Here is an 18,661-nt window from a genome sequence, read left to right on the forward strand (position 1 = left end):
CATGAGCGCGGCGAGAGTCATGTGCAGAAGTTGAGCTGGCGTTTTCAGCACCGTCTGGTGGACAGACTCATTTACCATAATTGTGCACTCGCTTTTAACCCATTCTGACCTGAGATCAGATTCATACGAGGTTTCCCACCGGACACACACTGGTCTGATGAACCCATTCTGACCTGAGATCAGATTAAAAAAAAAAAAGTCAGTCGTTCTTCGATTTTTCAAAAAATAGCAGACCTACAAGCTCGTATCGCGCCACTCGGTGGCGCGATATGAGCTTGTAGATCTGCTATTTTTCAATAGCTAAAGCATAACATGATGCCGACACCAAAATGGGTGCCCGGTCAGAATGGGTTAACACATAAGCGTGAAATGCATTTCGTGCTTATTTCTTGATGTAAAGAAGGAATTGCCTTATTGATGAAATGTGCTGTGCATAAAAAAAACTGGCCTTGCTTCATATGCAGCTCGACGGATGACTGATTATGGCTGATATTTGCCAGTTGTGTTGCTTTATACCTTATTTGTTTATTTAGGCGGCACGCTTCTATACCTATGGGCGATAGTTCCAAACATTGCTCCTATGGCTGGAACTATATCCCATTGAGATAGAATGAGCATTTCCGCATTCCATTGTTACAATGCGAGTCAACGCTAGTGTCGCCACTCTATTACTCTGTAAACATGCCAGTTTTACTGTACCTAGAAGCTCATTTCCACAATCACAAGTCCCCACAAGTTACATTTCCATCCGTTTGAACCCGTTTAGGTCAAGCGGGGAGACATCCCATATGAAACTAAGGCTGTATTTGTCCACCAACACAGCTGAAGACGCTCACATAAAAACTTCCAAACATTTGTTGTTTTTCTTCCAAACACCCAAGTTGAAAGTATTGACACTCTCAGCAAGCAGATAAATATGCTAGTATAAATGAACAGAGCGTGCATGCTGCTAGTGTTTCCAGCGTAGTATAAATTTGCATCACTCCGATTTAACACAATTCAAAACATACGCTGTACTACACGGGGATGCACAGCCTATAAGCCAGGGTTTTTTTTGGTGCGAAGGACCCCCAAATGTATATGTATTTGGCCGCAGACCCCCCCCCATCTGAAAATGCTTTGTGCCATGAACCCCCAGAAGAGAGGACTTGTGTTAAAAATCAAAATGATTGAAAAATCTCCAAACATATGATGCACCACATCGCCCCCCTCCATCACCGCCCCCCAAAGTCACCTGACGTGGGTGTCATGGGTCCCCCTGGGATACCGTTTATGGTGGCCATGTGCTGCATCTGGGCCGCGGCGAAGGCCGCCATGGGACTGAGGTAGCCACCCTGGCCTACCGACGCCATCAATGCTGCCTGCTGCTGCACCTGCATAACATGGGAGAGGAGTACGGTTGGCATGTGATCGGGACTCCCTCTTTCTTTGATGTTTCGCCGCCCGGTTGGCCGTGGTTATATATGCCTAAACCTAAATGTAATTGACCTGAGATCAGATTCATACGAGTTTTCCACTGGACACACACACTGGTCTGATTAACCCATTCTGACCTGAGATCAGATTCTAAAAAAATGTCAGTCGTTCTTCGATTTTTCAAAAAATAGCAGACCTACAAGCTCGTATCGCGCCACTCGGTGGCGCGATATGAGCTTGTAGATCTGCTATTTTTCAATAGCTAAAGCATAACATGATGCCGACACCAAAATGGGTGCCCGGTCAGAATGGGTTAACCGTAACCTCACAAAAACTATGCCTAAACCTAATCTTAACCATAACATTAATTTCACAGAAAACTATGCCTAATCCTGAACTCAAAGCCACACCCGTCTGGGCAAAGCACCAGGAAAAGAGAGAGTCCTGGTTGTACTTTTATTGGAAAGGAGCATGGTTGGATTCATCATTATTATTATTAATGTTTGTACGATTTATCTAGCTTTCATACATTCATGATACATTCAACGCACTTTGACACAGCACACACACACACACACACACACAAAAACAGCAACAGCGTCGACGATAATGTCAAAGAAAAAAGAATAAAAACATAACAAAACAAAACAAATCCATTTTGGCAGGGTATACACAAACGTTTCAACATTGGTCGCAGACAAGGGTGGGTCCCATAACCCTTTCAGTCATTCATATACGCCGGTCCAGATGGTTTGTATACAAATGAAAGCAATAACCTTATCCAGGGCCAGGTGGATTTATTTTGGTATATTGAGATTCATTTTGAATAGAAACCCAAATACCAGGAAAGATTTGAACAAACAGAAGAACAGTGGGTGAATCCGCTGTCTCCCTCCCATGTACTCTCGCTGGTAAGGTTGTCCCCATCGGATCCAATCACATGATTTTCAAAAGATCGGAATCGTTGAGAAAATATCTGATTTTTTATTTCTTTGAGATTGTAAATCTCAAAGAAAGATGTATTTATAAGCAATGAGATTTTGTAAAAACGGTTGTGTTTATGCTAGTTGTTTAACTAATTAACCAATACATACTTATTTTGCTATGATTCCATGCTTTCAAGAAGAAAAAAACCCCCCACAATGACAGTCATTCTAATAAAAGTATAGTCACATTTTACCTTTCAATAATTGAAAGGCAACACAACAGACTAGAGTGACATAATTCATTAGGATATTTGCTATTGTGATATGGCATACAGTAAGTGTTATATACAAATATAAAGATCGGATCGGGAAAGTGTGAATCGGTATCGGTATGTCTCAAAATCAAATGATCGGAATCGGATCGGGAGCACAAAAACGCGATCGGGACATAGTGCGTGTGTGTGTGTGTGTGTGTGTGTGTGTGTGTGTGTGTGTGTGTGTGTGTGTACGTGCCTGGGCGTAGGCTCCGTAGGCTCCAAACTGCAGGGCCATGGGGTTGAAGATGCCCATCTGACCAGCCATCTGCTGCATGCGGCGGATGGTCCTCTCCTTGTCTGTGTCGGCGAACTTCACCACCAGACTGGACGAGGCACCCTGCACGCACGCACGCACACACACACGCACACGCACACGCACACGCACACACACACAAACACAGAGAGACAACATTATTGTATAACGCACTTGCAGGGCCCACTCTGGGTCATGAGGATATTGTAAGTTGGCCCCCAAATAATGTCCCCAAATAATTTCACTTATTAAGATTTCAATGATAATTTAACATTAATATATATATATATATATATATATAATAGAATATTATATACTGTAAATATAATAATAATGCATTCAAAATAATGTCATTGTATATTCCGTCAATTAAAAAAAAGCCTTTCTCTGAATTCTCCATCAATTAATGTACTTCGATATGAAGTGGTTTAGCTGAAAATATACTTTTAACACTGGCCCGGTTTCTAGGCAACGCCTTGCATATCCCCAGCACCAGGAAACGTCCCATAGAGTCCCATTTAACCCATTCTGACCTGAGATCAGATTCATACGAGGTTTCCACTGGACACACACTGGTCTGATGAACCCATTCTGACCTGAGATCAGATTCTAAAAATGTCAGTCGTTCTTCGATTTTTCAAAAATAGCAGACCTACAAGCTCGTAGCGTGCCACTCGGTGGCGCGCTATGAGCTTGTAGATTTGCTATTTTTCAATAGCTAAAGCATAACATGATGCTGACACCAAAATGGGTTCCCGTTCAGAATGGATAAAAATGGGATTTTCCCTCACGCTTTTCTCTGAAACTACGAGCGAGATGAACATCCATCCGAGGTTCGGATATGATTTGTGATTTTACATCGCATAACGATTGAAATATCATCATTTCTGGTATCGTATCAGATGTTTGAACATAAACATCGTGAGCTAATGCTAATATAAGCCGTTTCTTACAACAAGCGGTCTGCGAGCGGGGGAAAACGGAAGTGAAAGTGACCACTTCCGGCTGGCGTAGCTAACTACCCTCTATGGCCACTCGTTGGCAGTTAACTTGTTAAAGTCTTTGAAAAATGATTGTTCATTGTGATACCGATGCAAATGAACTTAAAGATGGAGTGCCATCATGGCCCTATAAAACATCATCAGGTGATCATACAGTATTTGTGTATTTTGGACACCCCCACCAGTTCATTAAGTAGGTGATCCACCTGAACTGAAGCCGCACCCACAGCTGGTGTTGTATAATAAAAGGGGGAGGGGATGATAGTGTGATGTCACTATATAACTGTTTTTTCATTGGCACATTGGTTTGACTGTCAAGGTTTCAGCCTCCAGGAAGAAACCCTAAATACAAAGGGAAGACATCATTGACCACACCGAGATGTCTAATGAAGTACCTCATAAAACACATGAAAAACTGCCAACTGGCAAAATCACGGCACTCCATCTTTAAAGTAGCACAATATTAGTCGAAAAACACAATCGATTGATTCACCGTTAAAAATAAACGCGCTCTGAAAAATGCATATGCACCCATCTGACGGCATAACTCTGCCTCCATTCGGGCTAGCCATGTTAATTCGTCAGATGGGTGGGGTCACCCGGGGCCACTAAAAAAAAGGTCGGTAAAACCCCAGTGGTGAAAAATAAATAAGGCATAATGTTCAAGTGCTTAGTCAGGATGAAAGTATAATGCTGCACATACATGTACGGATGTCACACTCACAGGCATCGTCTGGCTCCCGTGTAGGGAACTGATGGCTGCCTGAGCTTCACCATGGGAGGAGTACTTTACGAACGCACAGCCTGGGAGGGGGAGGGAGAGAGGGGGAGGGGGAGAGAGAGGGGGGAGGGGGAGAGAGAGGGGGAGGGAGAGAGAGGGAGGAAGGGGGGAGAGAGAGAGAGAGAAAAAAATAGAGAAAAATACAGGATTTGAAAACAAATATTTCGAAACCTCATATGTCCAAAACTGTTACTTTCCAGGATTCAAATTCAAAAACAGCAAAAGTATCAGATCGATAAGCTGTACTTTTGATGCTTTTGTGTGACGCTGTAGTCTAGTGTGCTCAAGTATAACCCATTCTGACCTGAGATCAGATTCATACGAGGTTTCCGCCGGACACACACTGGTCTGATGAACCCATTCTGACCTGAGATCAGATTCTAAAAATGTCAGTCGTTCTTCGATTTTTCAAAAAATAGCAGACCTACAAGCTCGTATCGCGCCACTCGGTGGCGCGATATGAGCTTGTAGATCTGCTATTTTTCAATAGCTAAAGCATAACATGATATTGACACCAAAATGGGTGCCCGTTCAGAATGTGATAATACTGCTAGTAATAATGGCGATTTCTGCCTGACAGGCTGTCGGCGACAGCAACAGAAAATATTTCCTCTTCGAGGTAAATCAGTATACCTTCACAGTATTTTCACAAATCTTCGCTGTTTGAAAGTTCAAAGTATACAGTTACAGCAGTACTCAAGTAAATGTACTTAGTTACTGTCCACCACTGTGACGGCCGGTCAATAAGTGGGGCTATAAGCGTGTCGCTCTGACACCAACAACGTTCTGGATCCTCTGACGGGGGTGGATATGGGGGGGGGGGGGGGGGGGGGCTTAAAATGCCACAGGCGCTCTGGCGGTGTCGCTCGCTTATTGACGCGAACGTCGCTGATGAATTTGAATGATCAAGTTCCCAGTAATTATCGAGCCCAAAGCCTCCACTTAGCCGAAGTAAGCCGGGCTGATGAGGCCTTGTTAATGGAGCTTCACGGAGGAATCTGCAATGATCAAGCCCACTGTAATCATCGGGCTTAGTTATCATCGGGCCACATTGATTGGCTTCTAAGCCCACTGATGAACCGTCGTGCGCTGAACTCGGTGCGGCGCCGCTGACAACATTTTCTGAAAGGGACAACTTTCCCCCGACGTCACTTGAAACCCTACGGTTAATGAGGGAGGTTGACTCCTAGGCTAGACATTGACAAGGTCTCTCTCTCTCTCTCTCTCCTTTTCTTCTGAGCCTCAGTGGGTGGGTGGTGGTGATGAATTGCCTCGCCGAAAATGTGACGTTTCTCTCTTTTTCTGGGAGGAACACAACTTTATAATTTAAGCAAAGCCATGTAAGTCGACTCGTAAGGTTAATAGGGTTCACGCGCAAGGACTTAGACGGTATAGGCCCATCCCTTTTCTGTGGACAAAAAGCTGACGGGCTGTTGCTTGCTTTAAATTTGGACATTATTCGTAAAAAAAAAAAGAAAAGAAGAAAGTAGCCTAGACGTCTGTCAAAGCCAACACGGAGAGATATATCTCGGTGACATCACTCAAGCTTTAACTTTCAAAGTCACCTAAAACTTTTTTTTTTGTTTTTTTTTTTTTTTTTAAGAAGCCCAGATCGATTTTCTTTTTACACCTCAGCCTGTAAAAGAGTCCACCGGTTCAGCGGTGGTTGTAAACATCCTCCTACCCACCTTTGCTGTTCCCGTCGGGGCCTCTTAGAATGGTGCACTCCTCGATGTTGCCGAAGGACTCGAAGAGGCGCCTGACGTCGTCCTCCGACTGCTGCTTGTTGAGCATGCCCACGAACAGTTTTCTGTCTTCTGAAGCAAATATAAGGAGCGATCACAGTCAGAGGCTTCGCTCACACACTTATAGGCCCAGGTGGAAGACATGTACCGTACTGTATATCGCCAATGCAATCATGGGTAATTATCAGCTCTATTTGTCACTGGTGTCACATTTGACTGTAATTGTTGTAATTGTTGTACTGTGTCTATACTTGTCTTGTACCGTATTGCTATGTCTGTGTTTTGTTGATAGTTATATCACCGGTTTTTAATAACGGCCTGCTTCGGGGGACTAGAGATGACAATTAGCTCTTGGCTAACTCTGGCTCATTTACATGGATGTGAAAACTGACATGTTGACAGTGATTAATGTGGACTTGTCCCTGGAAAATAAATAAACACGTTATATTCACAGCTCGCTGTCGGGCAGAAACCCCTTCTCTACATTGCCCTACTTGAGCATACTGCGGCGTCACACATCAAGCAGCAAAAGTAGCAGATCTGCAAGTTCTGCAAGATATACGGAGCGAAGCTTCACGTTTTGAGCTCGTACATTTTGCTACTTTTGTTACTTTATTTGGAATTTGAATCCTGAAAAGTAAGAGTTTTGGACATAACAAGGTTTTCCACCCGACAGAGATTGTTAGGAACAATTAAGTTTTCTGAACAAAAGCAAGAGTTAAAGGTCCCTGCACACCGATGTTTTGCTGCGTTTTTCCGTCGGTTTGTCAAAAGAAATGCGTTAAGAGTCTGAAAACCCCAACTGGAAATTGACCAAAGGCTGGAACTGAAAGAACAGCCATATGGGGTTCACCAAAACCAGTGTATTTCATCCTGGATTCTGCCTAGTGATCATCTTGGTCTCTTTATCTTACACCAGGCACAAGGCAGCACCAAAACCCCAGCGCAATTGTCACTACGAGACAACTAATGTGTCCGACTCTCCGTATTGTCTTTGCGTGGAGACAAAGGGTGGCGAGGAGAGAGCGAGATGGGCAGAAAGGCGAGAACAAGTTTATGGGGTTCATGCTTGTAAGTAGCCTACACTTTGTTGCAGATAAATATGTTCAAACAACCTCTCGTTGTGCAAGAACGTCATGAATCCATATTTTCCGTGGCTTTCTTTATCTGTCTCTGCTCAGCTAGCCTCGGAAACCCAGACGTTTTATTACTGCTCAGCTAACAAGCAGCACATCCAGGCCTCCGGACGCACAGAGTGCACAGCTGCCATGCCTTAATAGGTGGCTAGGAAAAAACAACCTCTCCTGAACATCATTAGATAACATTATCGATGCTCGCTCCCATAGATGATTGCGTGCTTTCACTTTGCACGCAAGCGGATCCTTTTCCCGAGCATGCCAGAAACTCCTCCAACTTGATTAATCCGTCATTTAAATAACAATGCACCGTGGTGCAGGGTCACATAGTTCATTTAAATAACAATGCACCGTGGTGCAGGGTCACATAGTTCATTTAAATAACAATGCACCGTGGTGCAGGGTCACATAGTTCTTAACCCATTCTGACCTGAGATCAGATTCTAAAAGTGTCTTCGATTTTTCAAAAATAGCAGACCTACAAGCTCGTAGCGCGCCACTCGGTGGCGCGATATGAGCTTGTAGATCTGCTATTTTTCAATAGCTAAAGCATAACATGATGCCGACACCAAAATGGGTGCCCGTTCAGAATGGGTTAAAGAGAATGTGAGACGCCACTACGTTTGGGTGTCATTTATGTGACGCCCCAAAAAGCCAAAACACACCCATGACTCAGAGATGAAATACAAGTCCTTTGCACTTTGCGCCTTACCTTTGCGCCCAGATACACTAATGTGCTGTTTAACCGGCATCGGAGCTGGACACACACACACACACAATGCACCCTGCTTTTTATACCTTATAATACGCCACCTTTCACCATAAATTGTGCTATAGTCCAACCGGTAATAACGTCTGTTTTAATTATGGTGATGTGCTGTACAAGCATGCTTCACTCTCCATGATGTGCTGTACAAGCATGCTTCACTCTCCATTGTGAAGCCTCTTGAAGCGATGGTTTTCACACTCATCATTGCATTGTATGAAAAAGTGGGTTGACCATCTCTCGCAGAGAGCAACATGGCATTTTAATGTATGTGTAAGGCCTTGTGTGATAAGCTTCCTTTGTATCTATTCTCGTTTTTAAAATCAAATGTTACTGGACGTTCACACACACACACACACACACACAGATATACCGGTCCACATATAAACAGTGTTGAAAAGCGAAAGACTCCTTCAATCTATTATGTTCCACTTCCACACACATGGAACAAACATGCTGTGATCATGTTTCTCATACCTATGTATTGTGTATTCCATGCTGTGATCATGTTTCTCATACGTACGTATTGTGTATTCCATATGCTGTGATCATGTTTCTCATACGTATGTATTGTGTATTCCATGCTGTGATCATGTTTCTCATACGTATGTATTGTGTATTCCATGCTGTGATCATGTTTCTCATACGTATGTATTGTGTATTCCATGCTGTGATCATGTTTCTCATACGTATGTATTGTGTATTCCATGCTGTGATCATGTTTCTCATACGTACGTATTGTGTATTCCATGCTGTGATCATGTTTCTCATACGTATGTATTGGGTATTCCATGCTGTGATCATGTTTCTCATACGTATGTATTGTGTATTCCATGCTGTGATCATGTTTCTCATACGTATGTATTGGGTATTCCATGCTGTGATCATGTTTCTCATACGTATGTATTGTGTATTCCATGCTGTGATCATGTTCCTCATACGTACGTATTGGGTATTCCATGCTGTGATCATGTTTCTCATACGTATGTATTGTGTATTCCATGCTGTGATCATGTTTCTCATACGTATGTATTGTGTATTCCATGCTGTGATCATGGCGTCCTTGAAAATGGATAGCTTGCTCTCAATTGGCTTCCCTGAATAAAACAGGACCTGCTTGTTTCAGAAGTTGATATTTTTGGGTGGTGCACGAGGAACCAGTCATGGGGTTAATGAAATATTTATGGTTCATCTTCCAGGGGGAGCGTGAATGCACTCAGATAGTTTCACTGCAATCTTCCCCCGTAGATTCTAGAGAAAAGCTTGTGTGCCTGAGGGGGTGGTGCTACAGGAAAGGCCACGCGGGATCACCAAAAATCTGCAGGTTTCATCCTCCCTGAGCACATTAAGTTTCATGGCAACCTGCCCATTCCATTGTGAGATATCTTGTGTGCAGAGTGGAGTTTTTTGGCCCAAGGTTGGCGCTATATAGGAAATCAGCAGGGGTCGTTCACTTCTTTGGCTCACTGGAGGCACACAGAGAATCCTGTGGCAATGCCAGCCAGCATATATAGAGCTTGAGGTAATGCTGTGCAAAGTGTGTGGACGGACGGACAGACTGACACCGCGAAGCTTTTAGTTTGGGTCAAGTGACGTTTGACTGCCAAAATACATACTGTAATACTATTTCAACAGTGCATGTTATATCACATGACCGCATATTCAATTGACCGATTGGTTGATCGCGGTGGTGGACAGTATAACAAACTACATTTCGTTTTTTGACCTCTTGTCTCCATATTCTTTACTTTTTTGCATTTTCTTTGTAAATTGACGACCCCTAATTGATCATGCCACAGCATCACACAGAAGCATCAAAAGTATAGCAGACCCACGAGCTCAAAGCGCGGCACGTTTCCGACATAGACGAGTTATTGAGTACTGTACTTTATTTATTTATTTATTGAGTGTATTTTTATTGGTTTGGAGCCAAATAAAAACCCTTTCATTCGGCTCTGAGTTACAGCTAATGTTAATGCTTAAATGGACAAATAGAAGACACACGACGGAGCTTGTTATTGATTCCAGTTGCATTTCTACTCTGACGTTTTAAGAGAGGTTTCTATAGGCTTTGTGTCGCATAGTGGTTCTACAATGAAAGCGACTCACCATGCATTCAGTATTTGGTTTCAGGGAGTTACGAGCTTCTGTATAAACTCCTTGTGAAAACACTACAGCAATGGATTGTTTGATATTCAAATGTGAAGTATTTTTTGAATACTTAAGTGTATTCAAAAGCAGGTACACTGTACATGTGAATATATTCAATGCAACTTTTTACTTGTAGTCGAGTAATAATTGACCGGGAGTATCTTTGACGGCACTGGGGTTAACTACTTGATAGATTGATGGATTGAATGATGGATTGATGGATTCATTGATTGATGGATGATGATAGATTGATAGATTGATGGATTGATGCATTGAATGATGGATTGATGGATTCATTGATTGATGGATGATGAATCGATGGATTGAATGAATGAGTAAGTCTGAGGTATAGTATCATGTAAAGATGCTTGTATAGCCCACACCGCTGTGTTTTGCGATGTGCGCCTGTAGATCTGTAGATCTGGCTACATATCAATGTTAAACGGCCACGATAGTGCATGTGAAGCCTGTTGGCTTGTATCTGCTGGCAAATTATGAGCCTCGATTTGTTTACCTTCAGAACGCACGCACTGTACTTTAAGGTGTGTTTGCGCGTGCTTACGTGCATGCGTGTGCTTCCGTGCGTGCATGCGTGTGTGCGTGCGGGTGCGTGCGCTTAGGGTCCATTCCCTGCTGCCTGACAGGGTGTCCTTGCAGAGTCAACAAGACTAATCTGCGCTCTGGCCTTGCACTTGGAGGGAGGGGGGGGGGCACTAGAGTGGTTTGCACATAACAGGGTGGACGCACGCGCGCACACACACACACAGACACACACACACACACACACACACGGTAGACACATTCATCTCGCTTAGGGAAAGGAATGTTAACACAACAGTAAGACCGATATATATCAGTCGACATCAGGCACTCCAAATAGAAGCTCTAAAGTCTGAAGAGGCACAGCGCCGCATACACAATGTTACACATACGCACACTGTACACGCACGCATGCGCACGCTCAGAAGATACCATATATGACTGACTAGTGTGAATTCTCCCAAACAGTACCATTTAAAATGGTGACCAAGGCACTATAAAAACAATGATTATACAACGTTACAAGGTACGTTTCGAATGAGCAATCTGATTGGTTGAAATAGCCATCTATAGCCGTGCTTAAATGAGCATGATGGAACGCTTAATCAAAACATAAAAATCACCTGTGCTGAGTCCCGCTGCTCTCCCAGAGCAGATCCGGTTGGGTGGCGCTATACTGGCTAGGCTAGCGATTTTCTTGGGACAGGTCATTAAAGAATTACGATTTCCTTTTTTACAGGATATCTTACTTTTAATGAAATTGAGTTGATGTGTAACTGTTGTATTAATCGCAATAATACACTCGAGGTTTTTCTTTAGTGTCATTAATATAATGGCCCTTCTGTGCTGCCTACGGAACTCTCCTATTGGCTTGTTCCTGCAGCAACCGCAGGCGTGCATTAATGACAGCCATGCCCGGATTGGACAGTCTGGCAATTCTGGCAAATGCCAGAAGGGCCGGGGCTGAGCCAAAACACTATGAAAAAAGTCATAAAAAAGACATAGTGTAGTAGCGTCTTTGAGTCGTCTCTGGGCTGGCGAAGACCACAAATGCCAGGGACAATTGTCTGTGCCAGTCCATGCCTGATGACAGTAAAGCACACCCTCTGGTGTAATTGTGCTTAATTGCAAAGAGGGCCTTGATGTAGAGCTGTATACGTTCAGCTCTCATTTTAACTGTACTATTTTTACTGCAATTAGTTTCGCCTATACACATGTGTGCCAAAAAAAAAAAGTTCTACAAGCTTAAAACGTGTTGCCGTGCAATGCATTCCGTTTTGAGCATTGTAGATTGTCATGCGACAATAATATAAAGCAGGCTTTTTATTAGTATTCAGCCCAATTTTTCGAGGCAAGGACGAAGCAAGGACAAAAAAATAAAGTTAAGAAGAGCGGGAAAAAAGAGATAGGGTCAGAATAGAGAGTGGTATGAGAGAGTGGTTGGGGGAAGAGAGAGAGAGAGAGAGAGGGAGAGGGAGAGGGAGAGGGAGAGGGAGAGGGAGAGGGAGAGAGAGAGAGAGAGAGAGAGAGAGGTACGAGTGCAATCCTGCATCAGCTCGTCTCCCCTCCCACCACGACACACACACACACACACACACACACACACACACACACACACACCGAGTACTTGCCTCGGTCGCCTCCAGCTCCATCAATCATACTTAGAGAATGACCGAACTAAACAGCGGAGGAGGCCGTGCAATCTTTCTCTTTCTCCTTCTTCCTCTGCCTCGCTCACTTCCCCTTCTTCAGCCGGGCTCCCACTCCTCCTCCTCCTCCTCCTCCTCCTCCTCCTCCTTATACCTCGCTCCCTTATCAACCTTCACCTCCTTGCATGCTCTATTTCTTCTGTCTCTCTCTCTCTCTCTCTCTCTGTCTCTCTCTCTCTCCCCCCCCCCCACACACCTCTCTCTCCCCTCATGTTGCCCCCCCGCCTCCGGTGAGTGTCAATGTTTTTAACAATTTGCATTTGAAGAAACATCTTATCTATTCTAACTTGTCGTGTCCCCCCCCCCCCCCCCCTACAGTTCCACCCTATACTTGATCACACTGTAGCGTCACACAAAATCATCAGTAATAGCAGATCTACAAGCTCGAATCAATCTGCTATACTTTTTTCGGTTTTTCCTAAATTTGAATTCAGAAAAGTTTGGACATATGAGGTTTCCTCCCGACAGAGTCAAGTTGTAAAGTTTCAAGGACTATGTCCAGAAGCAGTGGACGTTTGGACATATGAGGTTTCCTCCCGACAGAGACAAGTTGTAAAGTCTCAAGGACTATGTCCAGAAGCAGTGGACGTGCATCGGTCGTCTCTCTCTGCTCTCTGTCTATTGATCCATGTCACCGATGTCAGGAGCCGTCTAGACACAGAAAATCTGCTTTTTAGCCTCCGCAATAACGCCGGCAATGTTCGGCGAGTTTCTTAAGAAAGAGAAGAATATATATTACGTATTACACGTTGCTTTTATGACAAGTGATTGCTTGTACAACTTTAGTGAGCGACTGTGCAGAGTATAGTATTTATTCTACTCATTGCTCGTTACTTTTGCATTATTATTTCCACACACACACATGACCAGGGGTGTTTACTGGAGGTGGAGTTCACCACCAGCCTTTTGACTAGTTGTTTGAGGTGCACACTCGCCCGTGAGAGTGCGTCTGCCTCACCTATATATCGAAGGAAAACGACCTCTTCACCAACGCTTACGAAAAGCTGCCGAGTGTCAACAGTGTAGGTGTAGTCAGGTGATTCATGAATTGAATTACAGAAGTGACGTTGGCGAGGTAAATGCATAGAGTATGACGACAATGATAAGGTTTCACCATTGTGCAAGTAAATATAGAATAACATTCTGTGAGTGGGTTAATGCATATATGCCTACATATTAAGAGGTTATTTTAATCAGCGATCGCTCACGTGCACATGTATATGCGCAAACGTGTACGTGTGCGTGTGACGTAGAATAAAAAGCAGTCGTCGATTTGATGGAACCATTCATTCTCTCTCTGTCGCGTAATCATCAGCTGCGAAACTTCATATCCTCGGGAGATAAAACTCTTCGTTATATCCTTGGGAGATAAAACTCTTCGTTATATCCTTGGGAGATAAAAACTCTTCGTTATATCCTTGGGAGATAAAAACTCTTCGTTATATCCTTGGGAGATAAAACTCTTCGTTATATCCTTGGGAGATAAAACTCTTCGTTATATCCTTGGGAGATATAGCTAGCTACTACGCAAAAAACTATCTCGTGTACTGCATCCTACATCAGTGTGGAACGTGTAAACAGTGTTTATTTGGAGTTAGGAATTAGACGATTGGTGCTCGGGTGGTGCAGTGTTAGAGGGGGGGTTTGAATCCACGAAAAGCACAACAACAAAAACAACTCAGCTGTCATGAAATGAGGGATTCACGGTGGTTAGGGAAGCAACGACACCAGATTCCCCATAACAAAATATGCCATATTGGGACCTGTGTGTACTGTGTGCACAGGTGGCGTATACAGTAGGCCAATACTTGTATATAGGAGAGGAGTTGGAGACAACGGGCGCTTAAGGACACACGCTGACGTAACATGTTCTGAGAGTCAGAGGGGTCAGAGGGGTCCCGCTGTCAGGCCTGCCTGCCTGCGTGGAAATGCTGCAGCCTCATCTATTCTAATGGGTCAGGCTGAGGCTGATGTGGGGAGGCAGCCATGTTTACACACCAGAGGACGGAGGGAGGGAGGGATGCAGTGGTGGAAATACTTAACCCATTCTGACCTGAGATCAGATTCATACGAGGTTTTCCACTGGACACACACTGGTCTGATGAACCCATTCTGACCTGAGATCAGATTCTAAAAATGTCAGTCGTTCTTCGATTTTTCAAAAATGGCAGACCTACAAGCTCGTATCGCGCCACTCGGTGGCGCGATATGAGCTTGTAGATCTGCTATTTTTAAATAGATAAAGCATAACATGATGCTGACACCAAAATGGGTGCCCGGTCAGAATGGGTCAAGATATTTACTGACGTAAAAGTATATAAACAGCGCTGTATACAAAGTTAAAGGCCTCTGTTCCAAATGTCCCTCTAGTGCAAAAAAAGCGTTGGCGTCATAACGTGGCAAAAGTAAATGTACTATAAAATGTTTTATAACGTTTATTTAACACGTTCCACAATCACATCGTTGTGAGCTTGTAGATCGGCTATTTCCAAACAGCCTACAGTATTATGTATAAAACGGGGCTAACGTGGTTAACGTATGTTTTAATACAATAAGTTATATCTGCAAAGTAACTATAGAAACAAAAGTGTTCTGATCACTGTAGAGTAGTAAAAAGTACAACATTTGCCTCTGAGATTGAACATGTGAAACATTGTACAGTATAGTACTTGAGTAAAATGCACTTCATGGTCACTTTACAGCACCGTATAAGGAAGGAGGGAAAGAATGGAAGGTCATACCTCCTCGACTCTCACTGTCTGCTGGCTTCACCTGGATCGGTCTGTTCATCTGGAGAGAGAGACAGAGAGAGAGGAGAGACACATGGAAGTTAGAAGAATCTACTTTTTTCTCATACAAATCTGCGCCCCAAAACCCCAAGCTCACTATATGCCAACTTCATAAACCTGAACAATCCTCAGACAGTGCAGTGCTCGGCATCGGATGGCTGGGGCTCTCTGTGTGTGTGTGTGTGTGTGTGTGTGTGTGTGTGTGTGTGTGTGTGTGTGTGTGTGTGTGTGTGTGTGTGTGTGTGTGTGTGTGTGTGTGTGTGTGTGTGTGTGTGTGTGTGTGTGTGTGTGTGTGTTATTTGATCTGAGATGAAAGGAGGATAGAGAAAAAAACAGGTCTGGAAAGTTGGAAAGGGGAATGAGGCAAGAGAGAGAGAGAGAGAGAAAGGGGGGTAGATGGATGGATGAGAGAGATGAGAGAGGTAACTCTAGGTCGGCAGCAATGGCCATGTCTATTTTTCACTGTCTGTGTTCCAGTGTGTGTGTCTATGCACGTGCACAGAGACGTGTCCTACTACTGCCACGTGTTGGATGGAATGATGGATGTGTGTGTCTCACACACAAACCCTTCTTGTTTGTGCGCACGCACACACGCACGCACGCACACGCAGGCATAACAGGTGTGCAGAGACATACACATTCATAATATGCGCGCATCCTTCCAAACTACAAAGCGGCAAACTGAACAATCCCTGTCATACCACACACACACACACACACCCTATACTGTGCACACACACACACACACCCTATACTGTGCACACACACACACACACACCCTATACTGTGCACACACACACACACACCCTATACTGTGCACACACACACACACACACACACACACGCGCGTGCGCGCGCCTCAATCTGTCCCCGTGCGAGACCTTTTCTCCGGTGTGTCCGCCGAGGCTTTCCTTTCATTTCACTCCTGCCTGTCAAGACTTTTCTCTGCGCGCCCCGCCACCCCCCCCCCCCCCCCCCCCACCCCCACCGCCGCCCCGCCAGCCACCCTGCTAAACGCTCACCGCCAATCAATTTTTAATAATGCCAATCGCCACGCTGCCAGGAGCCAGGGATAGGGGGAGGTGGGGAGGGGGAGGGGAGGGGAGGGGGGGGGGGGGGGAGAGAAGAAGAGAGTGAACACAGGCTGAGGGGGGAGGAGGAGGAGGAGGAGGGGAGGGGATGGGTTTGGCCAACAGAGAAGAGAGAGAGAGAGAGAGAAAAGAGAGAGAGTTTATCGTAAACTATAACGCCCTACTTGATCGTGCTACAGCCGCTGTGTCACACAGAAGTAGGCCTATAGCACAGTGGTTCTCAACCCTTCTCATATCAAGGCCCATTATTTATTGGGCATTTGAACCAAACTAAAGAAAATATTTTTGTTGTTGATACGATTTTGTCCTTAATTCCATGCTGTATTGATGTTGGTAAGATAGGAGAGAAACAGGCAAAATAACAATTATACTACATTCTGTAATTGTGTAGAGGTCTTTGTAAATTAACTAATGCAGATGTTTTTTTCTTTTCTTTTTTAAGATATTTTTTTGCGGCTTACGCCTTTTATTGGTTTTTGAAGGGACAGACAGTAGGCTGACAGGAAACGGGAGAGAGATGGGGGGATGACATGCAGTAAAGGCCGTGTCGGGCTCGGGAGTCGAACCCGCGGCACACTGCGACTGGATTACCAGTCGGGTGCCCAGACGGTTACGCCACCGCCTGGGCCTCTAATGCAGATGTTTAACAGTAATTTAACTCTTGAGAGCGTAAAATGAAACATTTCATTTTACGCTCTCAGAAGTTAAAGACCTATAAGGGTCCATTTGGTTAGCTGCATGGGGACCACCTGGAACCCCCTCAAGGACCACTGGTTGAAAGCCGCTGCTACGTATAGCAGATCTACAAGCTCTAAATGTAGCGTGAAGCGACACATTTCCAGCTCGTCGATCTGCTACTTTTCAATTTATGCCAACAGCTAGCCGCAATAAAAGAGTTTAACGTTCAGGAGGCTTCCATGCAGGCCTGTTCGTTTGAGTCAGTTCAGGAGGCTTCCAGGCCTGTTCGTTTGAGTCGGTTCAGGAGGCTTCCAGGCCTGTTCGTTTGAGTCAGTTCAGGAGGCTTCCAGGCCTGTTCGTTTCAGTCAGTTCAGGAGGCTTCCAGGCCTGTTCGTTTGAGTCGGTTCAGGAGGCTTCCAGGCCTGTTCGTTTCAGTCAGTTCAGGAGGCTTCCAGGCCTGTTCGTTTGAGTCGGTTCAGGAGGCTTCCAGGCCTGTTCGTTTCAGTCAGTTCAGGAGGCTTCCAGGCCTGTTCGTTTGAGTCAGTTCAGGAGGCTTCCAGGCCTGTTCGTTTGAGTCAGTTCAGGAGGCTTCCAGGCCTGTTCGTTTCAGTCAGTTCAGGAGGCTTCCAGGCCTGTTCGTTTGAGTCGGTTCAGGAGGCTTCCAGGCCTGTTCGTTTCAGTCAGTTCAGGAGGCTTCCAGGCCTGTTCGTTTGAGTCGGTTCAGGAGGCTTCCAGGCCTGTTCGTTTCAGTCAGTTCAGGAGGCTTCCAGGCCTGTTCGTTTGAGTCAGTTCAGGAGGCTTCCAGGCCTGTTCGTTTGAGTCAGTTCAGGAGGCTTCCAGGCCTGTTCGTTTGAGTCAGTTCAGGAGGCTTCCAGGCCTGTTCGTTTCAGTCGGTGGTCGCCCAAAGAAATCACCCCACAGATGAAGAAGGGATTGTTTATGTATTAACTCAACGAACAGTTATTTGGACTTTAGTTTATCGAGCACACTCCTTACCGTCAATAACCACATACTGCTATAGTATTGGACTTGCATGGGCACTATACACTGTTGGTACTCTAAGTACATGTTGATGCCAATACTTTTGTACTCAAGCACATTTTGAATTTCCAGACTTATTTCCACAGTATTATTTAACTTAAGTGAAGAATTTGAGTACTTTCTCCACCACTGCCCTTCCCCTTCCCCTCTGACGGCCCGCCATGCGCCTTAATGTTTTTAATGTGTTGCTCTGCATTATTTATCTGGTCCCGGCTGTTGATATCGATGGAAAGGCAGAGGGAGGGAGGGGGGGGGGGGGGGGTGGAGGAGGAGGGGGGGGGGGGTGTGGAGGAGGAGGGGGGGGTGCCGTATAAATGAGGC

At 44.8% G+C, this 18,661-nt stretch overlaps 1 protein-coding gene across 1 annotated transcript in view; it reads right to left on the reverse strand.

Moving 5' to 3' along the window:
* Window positions 1-18,661, reverse strand: part of celf4 (CUGBP, Elav-like family member 4) — a gene marked incomplete at its 3' end in the record, with an annotated part of 184,713 nt that overhangs the window by 14,068 nt on the left and 151,984 nt on the right. Inside the window, exons 3-7 of the mRNA XM_083770401.1 lie at window positions 15,483-15,531; window positions 6,383-6,511; window positions 4,638-4,717; window positions 2,856-2,996; window positions 1,235-1,373 (exon numbers count right to left, since the gene is read on the reverse strand). Of these exons, the coding sequence (XP_083626527.1) occupies window positions 1,235-1,373; window positions 2,856-2,996; window positions 4,638-4,717; window positions 6,383-6,511; window positions 15,483-15,531 (538 nt within the window). The remainder of the gene's footprint in view (window positions 1-1,234; window positions 1,374-2,855; window positions 2,997-4,637; window positions 4,718-6,382; window positions 6,512-15,482; window positions 15,532-18,661) is intronic.

Source organism: Protomyctophum parallelum (genome assembly GCF_964188405.1).
Source record: "Protomyctophum parallelum genome assembly, chromosome: 8".
NCBI lineage: Eukaryota > Metazoa > Chordata > Actinopteri > Myctophiformes > Myctophidae > Protomyctophum > Protomyctophum parallelum.